The 18,193-nt window shown below is 49.3% G+C and overlaps 1 protein-coding gene across 1 annotated transcript in view; it reads left to right on the top strand.

The window, feature by feature from the left end:
- Window positions 1–18,193, top strand: part of CLPB (ClpB family mitochondrial disaggregase) — a 148,788-nt gene that overhangs the window by 57,848 nt on the left and 72,747 nt on the right. The window contains exon 6 of the mRNA XM_063950902.1: window positions 17,942–18,039. Coding sequence (XP_063806972.1) covers window positions 17,942–18,039 — 98 coding nt within the window. The remainder of the gene's footprint in view (window positions 1–17,941; window positions 18,040–18,193) is intronic.

The following is an 18,193-nucleotide window of genomic DNA, read 5'->3' as shown; positions in this document are numbered from 1 at the left end:
GTCTCAGTGCATCAATGCACAAGGGTTCTGGGTAAAATGGTGGCTTCCTACGAAGCAATCCCATTCGGCAGATTCCACGCAAGAACTTTCCAGTGGGACCTGCTGGACAAATGGTCCGGGTCGCATCTTCAGATGCATCAGCGGATAACCCTGTCACCAAGGACAAGGGTGTCCCTCCTGTGGTGGTTGCAGAGTGCTCATCTTCTAGAGGGCCGCAGATTCGGCATTCAGGACTGGGTCCCGGTGACCACGGATGCCAGCCTGCGAGGCTGGGGAACAGTCACACAGGGAAGGAATATCCAGGGCTTATGGTCAAGCCTGGAGACATCACTTCACATAAATATCCTGAAGCTAAGGGACATTTACAATGCTCTAAGCTTAGCAAGACCTCTGCTTCAAGGTCAGCCGGTGTTGATCCAGTCGGACAACATCACGGCAGTCACCCACGTAAACAGACAGGGTGGCACAAGAAGCAGGAGGGCAATAGCAGAAGCTGCAAGGATTCTTAGCTGGGCGGAAAATCATGTGATAGCACTGTCGGCAGTATTCATTCCGGGAGTGGACAACTGGGAAGCAGACTTCCTCAGCACGACCTCCACCCGGGAGAGTGGGGACTTCACCCAGAAGTCTTCCACATGATTATAAACCGTTGGGAAAAACTCGACAGGTATTGTGCCAGGTCCAGGGACCCTCAGGCAATAGCTGTAGACGCTCTGGTAACACCGTGGGTGTACCAGTCAGGGTATGTGTTCCCTCCTCTGCCTCTCATACTCAAGGTACTGAGATTGATAAGATGGAGAGGAATAAGCACTATATTCGTGGCTCCGGATTGGCCAAGAAGGACTTGGTAACCGTAACTTCAAGAGATGCTCACGGAGGATCCGTGGCCTCTACCTCTAAGAAGGGACCTGCTCCAGCAAGGACCCTGTCTGTTCCAAATTACCGCGGCTGCGTTTGACGGCATGGCGGTTGAACGCCGGATCCTGAAGGAAAAAAGGCATTCCGGATGAAGTCATCCCTATCCTGATCAAAGCCAGGAAGGATGTAACCGCAAAAACATTATCACCGCAATTGGCGAAAATATGTTGCGTGGTGCGGGGCCAGTAAGGCCCGACGGAGGAAATTCAACTGGGTCGATTCCTACATTTCCTGCAAACAGGAGTGTCTATGGGCCTCAAATTGGGGTCCATTAAGGTTCAAATTTCGGCCCTGTCAATTTTCTTCCAAAAAGAACTAGCTTCAGTCCCTGAAGTTCAGACGTTTGTAAAAGGGGTACTGCATATACAGCCTCCTTTTGTGCCTCCAGTGGCACTTTGGGATCTCAATGTAGTTTTGGGTTCCAAAAGTCACATTGGTTTGAACCACTTAAATCTGTGGAGTTAAAATATCTCACATGGAAAGTGGTCATGCTGTTGGCCCTGGCCTGGGCCAGGCGCGTGTCAGAATTGGCGGCTTTATCCTAAAAAAGCCCTTATCTGATTTTCCATTCGGACAGGGCGGAATTGAGGACTCGTCCTAAGTTTCTCCCTAAGGTGGTTTTAGCGTTTCACCTGAACCAACCTATTTGTGGTGCCTGCGGCTACTAGGGACTTGGAGGACTCCAAGTTGCTAGACGTTGTCAGGGCCCTGAAAATATATGTTTCCAGGACGGCTGGAGTCAGGAAATCTGACTCGCTGTTTATCCTGTATGCACCCAACAAGCTGGGTGCTCCTGCTTCTAAGCAGACTATTGCTCGTTGGATTTGTAGTACAATTCAGCTTGCACAGTCTGTGGCAGGCCTGCCACAGCCAAAAATCTGTAAATGCCCACTCCACAAGGAAGGTGGGCTCATCTTGGGCGGCTGCCCGAGGGGTCTCGGCTTTACAACTTTGCCGAGCAGCTACTTGGTCAGGAGCAAATACGTTTGTAAAATTCTACAAAATTGATATCCTGGCTGAGGAGGACCTGGAGTTCTCTCATTTGGTGCTGCAGAGTCATCCGCACTCTCCCGCCCGTTTGGGAGCTTTGGTATAATCCCCATGGTCCTTACGGAGTCCCCAGCATCCACTTAGGACGTTAGAGAAAATAAGAATTTACTTACCGATAATTCTATTTCTCATAGTCCGTAGTGGATGCTGGGCGCCCATCCCAAGTGCGGATTGTCTGCAATACTGGTACATAGTTATTGTTACCAAAAAATCGGGTTATTGCTGTAGTGAGCCATATTTTCTAGAGGCTCCTCTGTTATCATACTGTTAACTGGGTTTAGATCACAAGTTATATGGTGTGATTGGTGTGGCTGGTATGAGTCTTACCCGGGATTCAAAATCCTTCCTTATTGTGTACGCTCGTCCGGGCACAGTATCCTAACTGAGGCTTGGAGGAGGGTCATAGGGGGAGGAGCCAGTGCACACCAGGTAGTTCTAAAGCTTTACTTTTGTGCCCAGTCTCCTGCGGAGCCGCTATTCCCCATGGTCCTTACGGAGTCCCCAGCATCCACTACGGACTATGAGAAATAGAATTATCGGTAAGTAAATTCTTATTTTTATGCCACTAGTTGATAGTGCCTTATGCCTCATTGATACCACTAGTACATAGTGCCTAGTTGTTGCCACTAGTTCATGGTGCTTCGGTGATGCCACTAGTACATGGTGCCTAGTTGTTGCCGCTAGTACATGGTGCCTCGGTGATGCCGCTAGTACATGGTGCCTCGGTGATGCCGCTAGTACATGGTGCCTCGGTGATGCCGCTAGTACATGGTGCCTCGCTGATGCCGCTAGTACATGGTGCCTCGCTGATGCCGCTAGTACATGGTGCCTAGCTGTTGCCGCTAGTACATGGTGCCTCGGTGATGCCACTAGTACATAGTGTCTCGATGATGCCACTAGTACATAGTGTCTCGATGATGCCACTAGTACATAGTGTCTCGGTGATGCAACTCATTTATAGTGCCTTGTGCCTCTCTGATGCCTTTAGTTCATAGTGCCTAGTTATCACTAGTTCATAGTTCCTCTTTGATGCTGCTAGTTCATAGTGCCTCTTTTATGCCACTAGTTGATAGTGCCTTATGCGTTATTGATACCACTAGTACATAGTGCCTAGTTGTTGCCACTAGTTCATGGTGCCTCGGTGATGCCACTAGTACATGGTGCCTAGTTGTTGCCGCTAGTACATGGTGCCTCGGTGATGCCGCTAGTACATGGTGCCTCGGTGATGCCGCTAGTACATGGTGCCTCGGTGATGCCGCTAGTACATGGTGCCTCGCTGATGCCGCTAGTACATGGTGCCTCGCTGATGCCGCTAGTACATGGTGCCTCGCTGATGCCGCTAGTACATGGTGCCTAGCTGTTGCCGCTAGTACATGGTGCCTCATTGATGCCACTAGTACAGGGTGCCTAGTTGTTGCCGCTAGTACATGGTGCCTCGGTGATGCCGCTAGTACATGGTGCCTCGGTGATGCCGCTAGTACATGGTGCCTAGTTGTTGCCGCTAGTACATGGTGCCTAGTTGTTGCCGCTAGCTCATGGTGCCTCGGTGATATCACTAGTACATAGTGCCTTGGTGATGCAACTGATTTGTACTGCCTTGTGCCTCATTGATGCCTTTAGTTCATAGTGCCTAGTTGTTATCACTAGTTCATAGTGCCTCGTTGATGCTGCTAGTTCATAGTGCCTCTTTGATGCCACTAGTTAATAGTGCCTTGTGCCTCATTGATGCCACTCGTTCATAGTGCATAGTTGTTGCCGCTAGCTCATGGTGCCTCGGTGATGCCGCTATTACATGGTGCCTTGGTGATGCCACTAGTACATGGTGCCTAGTTGTTGCTGCTAGTACATGGTGCCTCAGTGATGCTGCTAGTACATGGTGCCTCGGTGATGCCTCTAGTACATGGTGTCTCTGTGATACCACTAGTACATGGTGCCTCGCTGATACCGCTAGTACATGGTGCCTAGTTGTTACCGCTAGTACATGGTGCCTCGGTGATGCCGCTAGTACATGGTGCCTCGGTGATGCCGCTAGTACATGGTGCCTCTCTGATGCCGCTAGTACATGGTGCCTCGGGGATGCCGCTAGTACGTGGTGCCTCAGTGATGCCGCAAGTACGTGGTGCCTCGGTGATGCCGCTAGTACGTGGTGCCTCGCTGATGCCGCTAGTACGTGGTGCCTCGGTGATGCAGCTAGTACATGGTGCCTCGGTGATGCCACTAGTACATGGTGCCTCGGTGATGCCAGTAGTACATGGTGCCTCGGTGATGCCGCTAGTACGTGGTGCCTCGCTGATGCCGCTAGTACATGGTTTCTCGGTGATGCCGCTAGTACATGGTGCCTCGGTGATGCTGCTAGTACGTGGTGCCTCGGTAATGCCGCTAGTACGTGGTGCCTCGCTGATGCCGCTAGTACATGGTTTCTCGGTGATGCCGCTAGTACATGGTGCCTCGGTGATGCTGCTAGTACGTGGTGCCTCGGTAATGCCGCTAGTACGTGGTGCCTCGGTGATGCCGCTAGTACGTGGTGACTGTTGGCTACATAACACCTCTGCCTGTACTGTGTAGGTGTCGCTCACCTGTGTCAGATCTCGCACCAGTATACCAGTCTCGTGTCCTGTCCGGAGTCTCCTCCGTTCCCGCTCATCACTTTCAGGGCTACAAACTGGAACAAACAAAATATCATTTTATAACGCGTGTCCGCCTGGTGTATTCCCTGTAAGCCGGTAATTGCTGCTATCTTTCCTGATGGCACAAAGAATAATCCGTCCGTCGTCTCCAGACGCAGGATGAGGAATCGAAGCGTTTGCTGCAAAATATAACAATCTCTATTTCTTATTTTTATTCTGTGTCCTCTGTGACCGATCACAGCGACGTTCTATGGTAATAACATCCACTCCCCCTAATTGTACATAGTATTAGTCTCTGTATAGCCGGCGTATCATGTACGTTCTGTTACAGCACCCTGTCTCTGGAAGCTGTACATTATACAATATACCCCCCCCCCCCCAATAATGGAGGTGTCTCTGTACAGGGGTTATACTGTATGTCTGCACAGTGTAATGTATCAAGGTCTCTCTGTAGCCGGCGTATCATGTACGTTCTGTTGCAGCACCCTGTCTCCGGAAGCTGTACATTATACAATATATCCCCCCCCCCCCCAATAATGGAGGTGTCTCTGTACAGGGGTTATACTGTATGTCTGCACAGTGTATTGTATCAAGGTCTCTCTGTAGCCGGCGTATCATGTACGTTCTGTTACAGCACCCTGTCTCCGGAAGCTGTACATTATACAATATATCCCCCCCCCCCCCCCAATAATGGAGGTGTCTCTGTACAGGGGTTATACTGTATGTCTGCACAGTGTATTGTATCAAGGTCTCTGTATAGCCGGCGTATCATGTACGTTCTGTTACAGCACCCTGTCTCCGGAAGCTGTACATTATACAATATACCCCCCCAATAATGGAGGTGTCTCTGTACAGGGGTTATACTGTATGTCTGCACAGTGTAATGTATCAAGGTCTCTGTATAGCCGGCGTATCATGTACGTTCTGTTACAGCACCCTGTCTCCGGAAGCTGTACATTATACAATATACCCCCCCAATAATGGAGGTGTCTCTGTAAAGTGGTTATACTGTATGTCTGCACAGTGTATTGTATCAAGGTCTCTCTATAGCCGGCGTATCATGTACGTTCTGTTACAGCACCCTGTCTCTGGAAGCTGTACATTATACAATATACCCCCCCAATAATGGAGGTGTCTCTGTACAGGGGTTATACTGTATGTCTGCACAGTGTATTGTATCAAGGTCTCTCTATAGCCGGCGTATCATGTACATTCTGTTACAGCACCCTGTCTCTGGAAGCTGTACATTATACAATATACCCCCCCCCCCCCCAATAATGGAGGTGTCTCTGTACAGGGGTTATACTGTATGTCTGCACAGTGTATTGTATCAAGGTCTCTGTATAGCCGGCGTATCATGTACGTTCTGTTACAGCACCCTGTCTCCGGAAGCTGTACATTATACAATATACCCCCCCAATAATGGAGGTGTCTCTGTACAGGGGTTATACTGTATGTCTGCACAATGTATTGTATCAAGGTCTCTGTATAGCCGGCGTATCATGTACGTTCTGTTACAGCACCCTGTCTCTGGAAGCTGTACATTCTACCAGAGGTTCCCAAACTGTGTGCCGTGGCTCCCTGGGGTGCCTCGGGACACTTGCAGGGGTGCCTTGGGTTGGTGATCCAGGACCAATTCAAATTATTCATGGACAATATAATAGGCAAAACCAGTGCTGGTGGCTGCCAGTCATAAAATATGCGGCCAAACAGAAGCAAATCTTGTCCCTCACCACACAACTGACCCTAAGGATGACATATAAACTCGATCTACTTAATGTAATATTTCTTTCTAAATTCTCAATAAGAAATGTTTTGCCTAGGGGTGCCGTGAAAAAAATTCTGATATTCTAGGGTGCCGTGATTCAAAAAAGTTTGGAAACCACTGCATTATACAATATATCCCCCCCCCCCCCCCCCCCCCAATAATGGAGGTGTCTCTGTACAGTGGTTATACTGTATGTCTGCACAGTGTATTGTATCAAGGTCTCTGTATAGCCGGCGTACCATGTACGTTCTGTTACAGCACCCTGTCTCCGGAAGCTGTACATTATACAATATACCACCCCCCCCCCCAATAATGGAGGTGTCTCTGTACAGTGTATTGTATCAAGGTCTCTGTATAGCCGGCGTATCATGTACGTTCTGTTACAGCACCCTGTCTCTGGAAGCTGTACATTATACAATATACCCCCCCAATAATGGAGGTGTCTCTGTACAGTGGTTATACTGTATGTCTGCACAGTGTACTGTATCAAGGTCTCTCTATAGCCGGCGTATCATGTACATTCTGTTACAGCACCCTGTCTCCGGAAGCTGTACATTATACAATATACCCCCCCCCCCCCCAATAATGGAGGTGTCTCTGTACAGGGGTTATACTGTATGTCTGCACAGTGTATTGTATCAAGGTCTCTGTATAGCCGGCGTATCATGTACATTCTGTTACAGCACCCTGTCTCCGGAAGCTGTACATTATACAATATATCTCCCCCCCCCCCCCCCCCCAATAATGGAGGTGTCTCTGTACAGTGGTTATACTGTATGTCTGCACAGTGTATTGTATCAAGGTCTCTCTGTAGCCGGCGTATCATGTACGTTCTGTTACAGCACCCTGTCTCCGGAAGCTGTACATTATACAATATATCCCCCCCCCCCCCCAATAATGGAGGTGTCTCTGTACAGGGGTTATACTGTATGTCTGCACAGTGTATTGTATCAAGGTCTCTGTATAGCCGGCGTATCATGTACGTTCTGTTACAGCACCCTGTCTCCGGAAGCTGTACATTATACAATATACCCCCCTCCCCCCCAATAATGGAGGTGTCTCTGTACAGTGGTTATACTGTATGTCTGCACAGTGTATTGTATCAAGGTCTCTCTATAGCCGGCGTATCATGTACGTTCTGTTACAGCACCCTGTCTCCGGAAGCTGTACATTATACAATATACCCCCCCCCCCCCCCCCCAATAATGGAGGTGTCTCTGTACAGGGGTTATACTGTATGTCTGCACAGTGTATTGTATCAAGGTCTCTGTATAGCCGGCGTATCATGTACGTTCTGTTACAGCACCCTGTCTCCGGAAGCTGTACATTATACAATATACCCCCCCCAATAATGGAGGTGTCTCTGTACAGGGGTTATACTGTATGTCTGCACAGTGTATTGTATCAAGGTCTCTCTATAGCCGGCGTATCATGTACGTTCTGTTACAGCACCCTGTCTCCGGAAGCTGTACATTATACAATATATCCCCCCCCCCCCCCCCAATAATGGAGGTGTCTCTGTACAGGGGTTATACTGTATGTCTGCACAGTGTATTGTATCAAGGTCTCTGTATAGCCGGCGTATCATGTACATTCTGTTACAGCACCCTGTCTCCGGAAGCTGTACATTGTCACGATCCGGGTATCTGGACGCCATTTCTTACCCATCAGATGCCTCCTAAGGCTGGCTCAGCGCTCCAGGACCGGATTCCATCTGTTATCCTAATGTTCACATTCCTGCATCCTCTCCTGTCTCTCTGAGACGCTGTCACAGTAACGCCTTATTACATCTGGCATGGCGTCTCCCGCGGCCTCCGCCGCCGTCCCTGAGCTTCTGCATGCAGAGTGTCAGAGTGGCGATTACGTCAGCCGCGGCCTCCGCTGTGTCCGCGTGGTTGGATGTGCACTTGTCAGCCTGGCGTCTCCTGTCTCCAGTGGCCGGCGCCGCCATTACTGTTTTCATTACCACATGGATTACAAACCAAACTTCCCTCCAAGTGTCTGCATGGGCGCAGCCATCTTGGATTCTGTCAGCTGATCATTTCCTCCAATCTGTTGTCAGTATTGTTAATCTGCATAATTGCCTAGCCAATCCCTTCCTTGCTGCAGGTATAAATACACTGTGCCTGAGCAAGGAAGGCGTCAGTGCTTTGGTTGTCAAACCTAGTTCCTGTTTGTCTCTCTCCTGTGATTGTCTTCCAGGTTCCAGCTCCTGTCTCAAGACTTCCACCATAGAGACCTGCACCAGCATTCCACCTGCGGTGTAGCCTGACTCTCCAATCCATTGTGGATTCATCTGTTTCCAGCTACAACATCACCTGCTTCCAGCTCAGCTTCCAGCAGAGTACAGCTTCTCTTAAAGGGCCGGTGTCCTTTCTACACTTTACCACTCTCCACCGGTATTATTATTTCTCCGCTCTCAAGTTCTACATTTCAGTTCATATTTCATCGCTCCCAAGTTCATTTATTATTTAACTGGTTCCAGCCAGTATCCACTCCGTGCTAACAACAGTCTGGTTCCAGCCAGTATCCACAGCAGCCGTTTTATCTTCAGCAACCCAGCTTTTCCTGGAACACCAGCTGGTACAATCCTGGGTTATCTCCATTGCTACAGTCGGGCCTGGTAAGGACTTTCCATCTAGAAGATTATAAGAACTATCTCACACTACCAGTGCCCTGTGGCTCCTGCCATCCTGTAGTACCCAGGAACTGTATTTATTCTTTGCTGACTTTTACGTTTTCTTTTACTGCTGCTGTGTTGCGGAGTTGTCATAATAAACATCATTGACTTTTATCCAAGTTGTCGTGGTCACGCCTTCGGGCAGTTATTATTCATGTTACTTACATGTCCAGGGGTCTGATACAACCTCCCAGGTTCCGGTACATCTCAGCCCCTACAACTGAGGCTGCCTCCCGTCAGCTCAGGCCCTCAGTTGTGACAGTAAGCACTGACCTAATGAATCCAGCCGGAGACCAGGATCAAGCGGCCAGGCCGATGCAAGAACTGGCAGCCCGACTAGAACATCAGGAGGCTGCACAGGGCCACATCATCCGCTGTCTCCAGGATTTCTCTACTCGGCTGGATGGGATTCAGACAACTCTCCGTGGATCAGGCGCATCTGGTGCGTCAACCACAGTGACTCCAGCTATAACCCCACCCACCTTACCCATTTCTGCTCCACGTCTTCATCTTCCAACGCCAGCAAAATTTGACGGATCTCCAAGATTCTGCAGGGGATTTCTCAACCAGTGTGAGATTCAGTTTGAGCTACAACCTGGCAATTTTCCCAGTGACCGTACAAAAATTGCCTACATTATTTCTCTTCTCAGTGGCTCAGCCCTTGATTGGGCATCACCGTTATGGGAGAGGTCCGACACCCTGCTATCTTCCTACACTGCCGTCGTGTCAACATTCAGGCGCATCTTCGACGAGCCAGGCCGGGTAACCTCAGCTTCATCCGAGATTCTCCGTTTACGCCAGGGGTCACGTACTGTAGGACAATATCTGATACAGTTCCAGATCCTGGCATCCGAACTGGCATGGAACGACGAGGCCCTGTATGCTGCATTCTGGCATGGCTTATCTGAGCGTATTAAAGATGAGTTAGCTACCAGAGACTTACCTTCTAAGTTAGATGAGCTAATCTCACTCTGCACGAAAGTTGATTTACGTTTCAGAGAGAGAGCAACTGAGCGTGGAAGATCATCTGCTCCAAAATCTTCTGCTCCTCCTCCTCGTCAACTGTCACCATCTAAAGATGAGCCCATGCAACTTGGCCGTTCCCGTTTAACTCCTGCTGAGCGCCGAAGACGTCTCTCCGAGTCTCTCTGTCTCTATTGTGCAGCTCCGTCTCACACCATTAATGCCTGTCCCAAACGTCCGGGAAACTCCAAATCCTAGCTCGCCAAGGAGAGGGCCGGCTAGGAGTAATGATCTCCTCTCCATCTCCTCAAGATTGTAATCTCCCAGTCTCGCTTCAAGTTGCTCAACGTTATCGGAACGTCATTGCCCTCCTTGATTCCGGAGCAGCTGGGAACTTTATTACCGAAGCCTATGTTAAACGGTGGTCCCTACCCACCGAGAGACTTCCTTCGTCCATTTCTTTAACTGCCGTGGATGGCAGCAAAATTTTTGATGCAGTTATTTCTTTAAGGACTCTACCAGTTCGTCTGAGAGTGGGAGTTCTTCATTCCGAACTTATTTCTTTTTTAGTGATTCCAAGAGCCACACATCCTGTGGTCCTGGGCCTTCCATGGCTCCGTCTTCACAATCCTACAATTGATTGGACGACTACGCAAATCCTGGCATGGGGTTCCTCCTGTGCTGAGACATGTTTGTTTAAAGTATTGCCTGTCTGTTCTTCCTCCCCCAGGTCGTCTGATGTTCCACCTCCTCCATATCAAGATTTCACGGATGTGTTCAGTAAAGCTTCTGCTGATATCCTTCCTCCTCATAGAGAATGGGACTGCCCGATTGATCTCGTTCCAGGGAAGGTTCCACCTCGAGGCCGAACTTATCCGTTGTCTCTGCCTGAGACGCATTCTATGGAGGAATACATTAAAGAGAACCTAGCAAAGGGGTTCATTCGACCTTCTTCTTCCCCAGCCGGCGCAGGCTTCTTTTTTGTAAAAAAGAAAGATGGTGGTCTGCGGCCGTGCATCGACTACAGAGGTTTGAACGACATTACCATCAAGAACCGTTATCCTTTACCCCTGATTACTGAGCTCTTTGACAGAGTTAGCGGAGCTACCATCTTTACAAAGCTGGACTTGAGAGGTGCATACAATCTCATCCGGATCCGTGAGGGTGACGAGTGGAAGACCGCCTTTAACACCCGTGACGGACATTATGAGTACCTCGTCATGCCCTTCGGATTGAGTAATGCTCCAGCTGTCTTCCAGCATTTTGTCAATGAGATCTTCAGAGACATTCTATACCGTCATGTCGTGGTCTATCTAGACGATATCCTCATTTTTGCCAACTATTTAGAGGAACATCGTTTTTGGGTTAAAGAGGTTCTGTCCCGTCTCCGTGTCAATCATCTCTATTGCAAATTAGAGAAATGCGTCTTTGAAGTCAAGTCCATTCCGTTTCTAGGGTACATTGTGTCCGGTTCCGGACTAGAGATGGATCCTGAGAAACTACAAGCAATCCAAAATTGGCCGATACCCTTAACCCTCAAAGGGGTCCAGAGGTTCTTGGGGTTCGCCAACTATTACCGAAAGTTTATACGAGACTTTTCCACCATTGTGGCGCCTATTACTGCTTTCACTAAGAAGGGTGCTAACCCGTCCAAGTGGTCTGAAGAAGCCATGCAAGCATTTCATCTTTTAAAACAAAGGTTCATCTCTGCGCCTGTTCTGAAACAGCCTGACATCGACTCTCCTTTTATCTTAGAGGTGGATGCCTCCTCCGTTGGAGTAGGAGCGGTGTTATCTCAGAGGGCTAAAGATGGCCATTTACACCCTTGCAGTTTCTTCTCCCGGAAGTTCTCCCCAGCTGAGCGCAACTATGCCATTGGCGACCAGGAGTTGCTAGCCATCAAGCTCGCTCTAGAAGAGTGGAGGTATCTGTTGGAGGGAGCTTCTCATTCAATCACCATACTTACAGACCACAAGAACCTCTTATATCTGAAAGGCGCACAATGTCTCAACCCTCGTCAGGCCAGATGGGCACTTTTCTTTTCCAGGTTCGACTTTAAACTCCAGTTCTGTCCGGGCTCTCAGAATCGCAAGGCCGATGCCCTTTCCCGCTCATGGGAGCAAGAAAATGAGTCAGAGTCTTCAGACAAGCATCCTATTATAAATCCGTTGGCATTCTCCACGGTAGGGATGGACTCTACGCCCCCATCAGGGAAAAGTTTTGTGAAACCGATGCTAAGGAAGAAGCTCATGCATTGGGCCCATGCTTCCCGTTTTGCCGGACATACAGGTATCCAAAAAACCCTGGAGTTTATCTCTAGGTCCTATTGGTGGCCAACTCTGAAAAAGGACGTCTTGGAGTTTATTGCATCTTGCCCAAAGTGTGCTCAACATAAGGTATCCCGCCAGTCGCCTGCGGGGCAACTGGTTCCACTATCTGTTCCCCGTCGACCTTGGACCCATTTGTCGATGGATTTTATTACAGATTTACCCATGTGCAACAAGTTCAATACCATCTGGGTGGTAGTTGACCGGTTCACCAAGATGGCACACTTCATTCCTCTCACCGGTCTTCCGTCAGCTTCCAAGTTGGCTCAAGTATTCATACAAGAGATCTTCCGACTCCACGGTCTTCCTGAAGAAATTATCTCAGATCGAGGAGTTCAATTCACAGCCAAATTCTGGCGAAGTTTATGTCAAGTCCTTCAAGTCAAGCTAAAGTTTTCCACGGCTTACCATCCTCAGACCAATGGTCAAACCGAGAGGGTGAATCAGGACTTGGAGGCCTTCCTCCGCATCTATGTGTCCTCCTCTCAAGATGACTGGGTTCAATTACTTCCCTGGGCCGAGTTCTGTCATAACAACCAGTATCATTCTTCATCTGCTTCAACACCATTCTTCACTAACTTTGGATTCCACCCTAAAGTCCCTGAGTTCCAACCGCTTCCAGCAACTTCTGTTCCCGCAGTGGATATCACCTTGCATCAGTTTGCCAATATCTGGAAGAGCGTACGATCAGCTCTGCTCAAGGCATCGTTCAGGTACAAGAAGTTTGCGGATAAGAAGCGTCGAGCAGTTCCTGCTCTCAAGGTGGGTGATCGGGTATGGTTATCCACGAAGAATTTGAGGTTAAGAGTTCCCAGTATGAAGTTTGCACCTCGCTATATCGGTCCTTTCAAGATTGAACAAGTCATCAATCCTGTTGCTTACAGACTTCAGTTGCCTCCCTTCTTAAAAATACCCAGGACATTCCATGTTTCCCTGTTGAAACCGCTGATCTTGAATCGGTTTCATTCCTCACTTCCTCCAACTCCGAAAGTCCAAACTCAACGAGGCGTTGAGTATGAAGTGGCCAAGATCCTGGACTCACGTCACCGTTACGGTCAACTACAGTATCTTATTGACTGGAAGGGTTACGGCCCTGAGGAACGTTCATGGACCAATGCTTCTGATGTCCATGCTCCTGCCTTGGTCCGGAGATTCCATTCCAAGTTTCCTCAAAAGCCAAAGAAGTGTCCTGGGGCCACTCCTAAAGGGGGGGGTGCTGTCACGATCCGGGTATCTGGACGCCATTTCTTACCCATCAGATGCCTCCTAAGGCTGGCTCAGCGCTCCAGGACCGGATTCCATCTGTTATCCTAATGTTCACATTCCTGCTTCCTCTCCTGTCTCTCTGAGACGCTGTCACAGTAACGCCTTATTACATCTGGCATGGCGTCTCCCACGGCCTCCGCCGCCGTCCCTGAGCTTCTGCATGCAGAGTGTCAGAGTGGCGATTACGTCAGCCGCGGCCTCCGCTGTGTCCGCGTGGTTGGATGTGCACTTGTCAGCCTGGCGTCTCCTGTCTCCAGTGGCCGGCGCCGCCATTACTGTTTTCATTACCACATGGATTACAAACCAAACTTCCCTCCAAGTGTCTGCATGGGCGCAGCCATCTTGGATTCTGTCAGCTGATCATTTCCTCCAATCTGTTGTCAGTATTGTTAATCTGCATAATTGCCTAGCCAATCCCTTCCTTGCTGCAGGTATAAATACACTGTGCCTGAGCAAGGAAGGCGTCAGTGCTTTGGTTGTCAAACCTAGTTCCTGTTTGTCTCTCTCCTGTGATTGTCTTCCAGGTTCCAGCTCCTGTCTCAAGACTTCCACCATAGAGACCCGCACCAGCATTCCACCTGCGGTGTAGCCTGACTCTCCAATCCATTGTGGATTCATCTGTTTCCAGCTACAACATTACCTGCTTCCAGCTCAGCTTCCAGCAGAGTACAGCTTCCCTTAAAGGGCCGGTGTCCTTTCTACACTTTACCACTCTCCACCGGTATTATTATTTCTCCGCTCTCAAGTTCTACATTTCAGTTCATATTTCATCGCTCCCAAGTTCATTTATTATTTAACTGGTTCCAGCCAGTATCCACTCCGTGCTAACAACAGTCTGGTTCCAGCCAGTATCCACAGCAGCTGTTTTACCTTCAGCAACCCAGCTTTTCCTGGAACACCAGCTGGCACAATCCTGGGTTATCTCCATTGCTACAGTCGGGCCTGGTAAGGACTTTCCATCTAGAAGATCATAAGAACTATCTCACACTACCAGTGCCCTGTGGCTCCTGCCATCCTGTAGTACTCAGGAACTGTATTTATTCTTTGCTGACATTTACGTTTTCTTTCTGCTGCTGTGTTGCGGAGTTGTCATAATAAACATCATTGACTTTTATCCAAGTTGTCGTGGTCACGCCTTCGGGCAGTTATTATTCATGTTACTTACATGTCCAGGGGTCTGATACAACCTCCCAGGTTCCGGTACATCTCAGCCCCTACAACTGAGGCTGCCTCCCGTCAGCTCAGGCCCTCAGTTGTGACATACATTATACAATATACCCCCCCCCCCCCCCCCCCCCCAATAATGGAGGTGTCTCTGTACAGGGGTTATACTGTATGTCTGCACAGTGTATTGTATCAAGGTCTCTGTATAGCCGGCGTATCATGTACGTTCTGTTACAGCACCCTGTCTCCGGAAGCTGTACATTATACAATATACCCCCCCCCCCCAATAATGGAGGTGTCTCTGTACAGTGGTTATACTGTATGTCTGCACAGTGTATTGTATCAAGGTCTCTCTATAGCCGGCGTATCATGTACGTTCTGTTACAGCACCCTGTCTCCGGAAGCTGTACATTATACAATATACCCCCCCAATAATGGAGGTGTCTCTGTACAGTGGTTATACTGTATGTCTGCACAGTGTATTGTATCAAGGTCTCTGTATAGCCGGCGTATCATGTACGTTCTGTTACAGCACCCTGTCTCTGGAAGCTGTACATTATACAATATATCCCCCCCCCCCCCCCCCCCAATAATGGAGGTGTCTCTGTACAGTGGTTATACTGTATGTCTGCACAGTGTATTGTATCAAGGTCTCTCTATAGCCGGCGTATCATGTACATTCTGTTACAGCACCCTGTCTCCGGAAGCTGTACATTATACAATATACCCCCCCCCCCAATAATGGAGGTGTCTCTGTACAGTGGTTATACTGTATGTCTGCACAGTGTATTGTATCAAGGTCTCTCTATAGCCGGCGTATCATGTACGTTCTGTTACAGCACCCTGTCTCCGGAAGCTGTACATTATACAATATACCCCCCCCCCCCCCCCCCCCCAATAATGGAGGTGTCTCTGTACAGGGGTTATACTGTATGTCTGCACAGTGTATTGTATCAAGGTCTCTGTATAGCCGGCGTATCATGTACGTTCTGTTACAGCACCCTGTCTCCGGAAGCTGTACATTATACAATATACCCCCCCCCCAATAATGGAGGTGTCTCTGTACAGGGGTTATACTGTATGTCTGCACAGTGTATTGTATCAAGGTCTCTGTATAGCCGGCGTACCATGTACGTTCTGTTACAGCACCCTGTCTCCGGAAGCTGTACATTGTACAATATACCCCCCCCCCCCCCCCCCAATAATGGAGGTGTCTCTGTACAGTGGTTATACTGTATGTCTGCACAGTGTATTGTATCAAGGTCTCTCTATAGCCGGCGTATCATGTACGTTCTGTTACAGCACCCTGTCTCTGGAAGCTGTACATTATACAATATACCCCCCCCCCCCCCCCAATAATGGAGGTGTCTCTGTAAAGTGGTTATACTGTATGTCTGCACAGTGTATTGTATCAAGGTCTCTCTATAGCCGGCGTATCATGTACGTTCTGTTACAGCACCCTGTCTCTGGAAGCTGTACATTATACAATATACCCCCCCCAATAATGGAGGTGTCTCTGTACAGTGGTTATACTGTATGTCTGCACAGTGTATTGTATCAAGGTCTCGCTATAAATCCGATTATGTAGAGATACTGTGCAGACACAGGGCTGACACAGAGGTGCGCGCAGTATCACAGTAGCTGCGTCTTCGGATGCAGCGGCTGTGCGAGAATATGCTAATGCCACAGGATGCCTCCATCCAGCGTCTGTGATCCGATGTCTGCATCCGGAGGCTACGCAGAATGGCCGCCACATCTCCGCTGCCGAGGCCAGTAAATCTGCGTGGGAAGGCGCAGTCACGTGCCCAGCCACTCCCACAGAACGGACACAGTCTCCTCAGGCTGCGGCGTCCTGGGCACTGCGACCGGGGTTGCGGTGATGTCGCAGTACATACGCGCTGCGGCCCCGGCACAGTCTCTAAGACGACTGATCGGGAACTGCGTGTGAGGCTGAATCAGCACCTTTAGCCCTTGAGGACCAGAGTTTAGAAACAGAACTCTAGAGCAGACTTCGTCAGCCTCTCCAGCTGTTGTGGAACTAGAAGTCCCAGCTGGAGACCCACAGGCTGCCTGGAGAAACAGACGCTCCTTGTGCTGGGTCCAGGCTTGTACGCCTTATTCCGGTCATGGAGACAGGTAAGGGGGATTTGTCATGTCACCTGGGTGGTAGAGCCCCCTCAATCCCACCCACCGTACTGACGCTATGTGGAGCAGCTGCAGAATTCCCAGTGCCTGTGTAAGGTGACCTCATTCTGCGTGTTCCCGTACAATGCTCCGTGTACTGTGCTTGTGCCGGGTTAGATAGGTCACCCCCCCCCCCCCCGGCTGCCGCGCGCCTCTCCTCCACTGGACGGAGTGACACACGTTATTTATGGCCGTGTAATATTTGATTGCTCCTGGTACTCCGAGAAGCTGAATCGATCAACCTTTACCAGTCAGGTTCTATCAATTATTTCTGCAATTAGTCAAGTCGTCAAAGCCATTAACAGGGGGATTAAGCTAATATTGGACCGCCGCATCGATTGATTCTGCAAGGAGAGAACAGATATCTGTGCCCCTAGGCCGTCATCAGCCGGTGGCCTGGGAGAGCTTAACACACACGCAGTCACTGCTAAATGATCATCCTTGTCATCCGTCCCGGGCACAGAGCGCCGGCTCCCTCCTCTGATCAATGGCCTTTATTTCCTGTCCCCTTTTATGTGCAACTTAACCCTCTGCCTGCCGAAAAAGGTAGCAGCACACCGCTCCACTCGTAATGTATTCGACCAAGCTCCATAAACCCCTCGTTCAAGAGCTTACGTGGATAATCTGTGGCCAACAGAGCATTAAATCTAAAATAAAAGTTCCCGATACAGTGTAGAGAATAAACAGCAGCTTTGTGAACCAGCGAAATAAGATTGTGATACGGCTGTGGTTACGGGGGAGGCATTTTCTCCTATGCATCGCAGGCTGTCAGTAAGTTTGGTAAGACACCGTATTGAGCCTGATAACAGAGAATAGTAACTTTCACTACAAACGATGAGACGAGAAATGAGATTATCTAATCACTGAGAAACGCGCAATATAAAATGTAACCGAACTTTGCTAAGAGTTGGGACGCTTGGCCCGGCAGTCGTACATGATATGTAAGTGTTATATGCTGTGTCTGCATCTCACCCGACGTCTCCTGCCCCCCCAGGTGCCAACCCCATGCAGGAGAATAAAATGGGGCACATCCCGCTGGACTACGCCCGGGAGGGAGAGATGAAGAAGATGCTGAAGGAATTTGAGAGCAAGGTACGAGAGTCACCTGTCCCTGCGGTACATGCTGTACTGACTGTGGAGAGTTCTGGTGTGACCAGGGCGCATGATTCTGATGTGGAAGTAAAGCCAGAAAAGCAAGTAACTTTGTATCAGGAACAAACTGTGCTGCACCGCAAGGAGAGCAAAT

The sequence above is a fragment of the Pseudophryne corroboree genome, chromosome 2 (assembly GCF_028390025.1).
Source record: "Pseudophryne corroboree isolate aPseCor3 chromosome 2, aPseCor3.hap2, whole genome shotgun sequence".
In the NCBI taxonomy this organism is placed as follows: domain Eukaryota; kingdom Metazoa; phylum Chordata; class Amphibia; order Anura; family Myobatrachidae; genus Pseudophryne; species Pseudophryne corroboree.
Note: the sequence above shows the minus strand (reverse complement) of the source record. Positions and strands in the feature narration are given on the sequence as shown.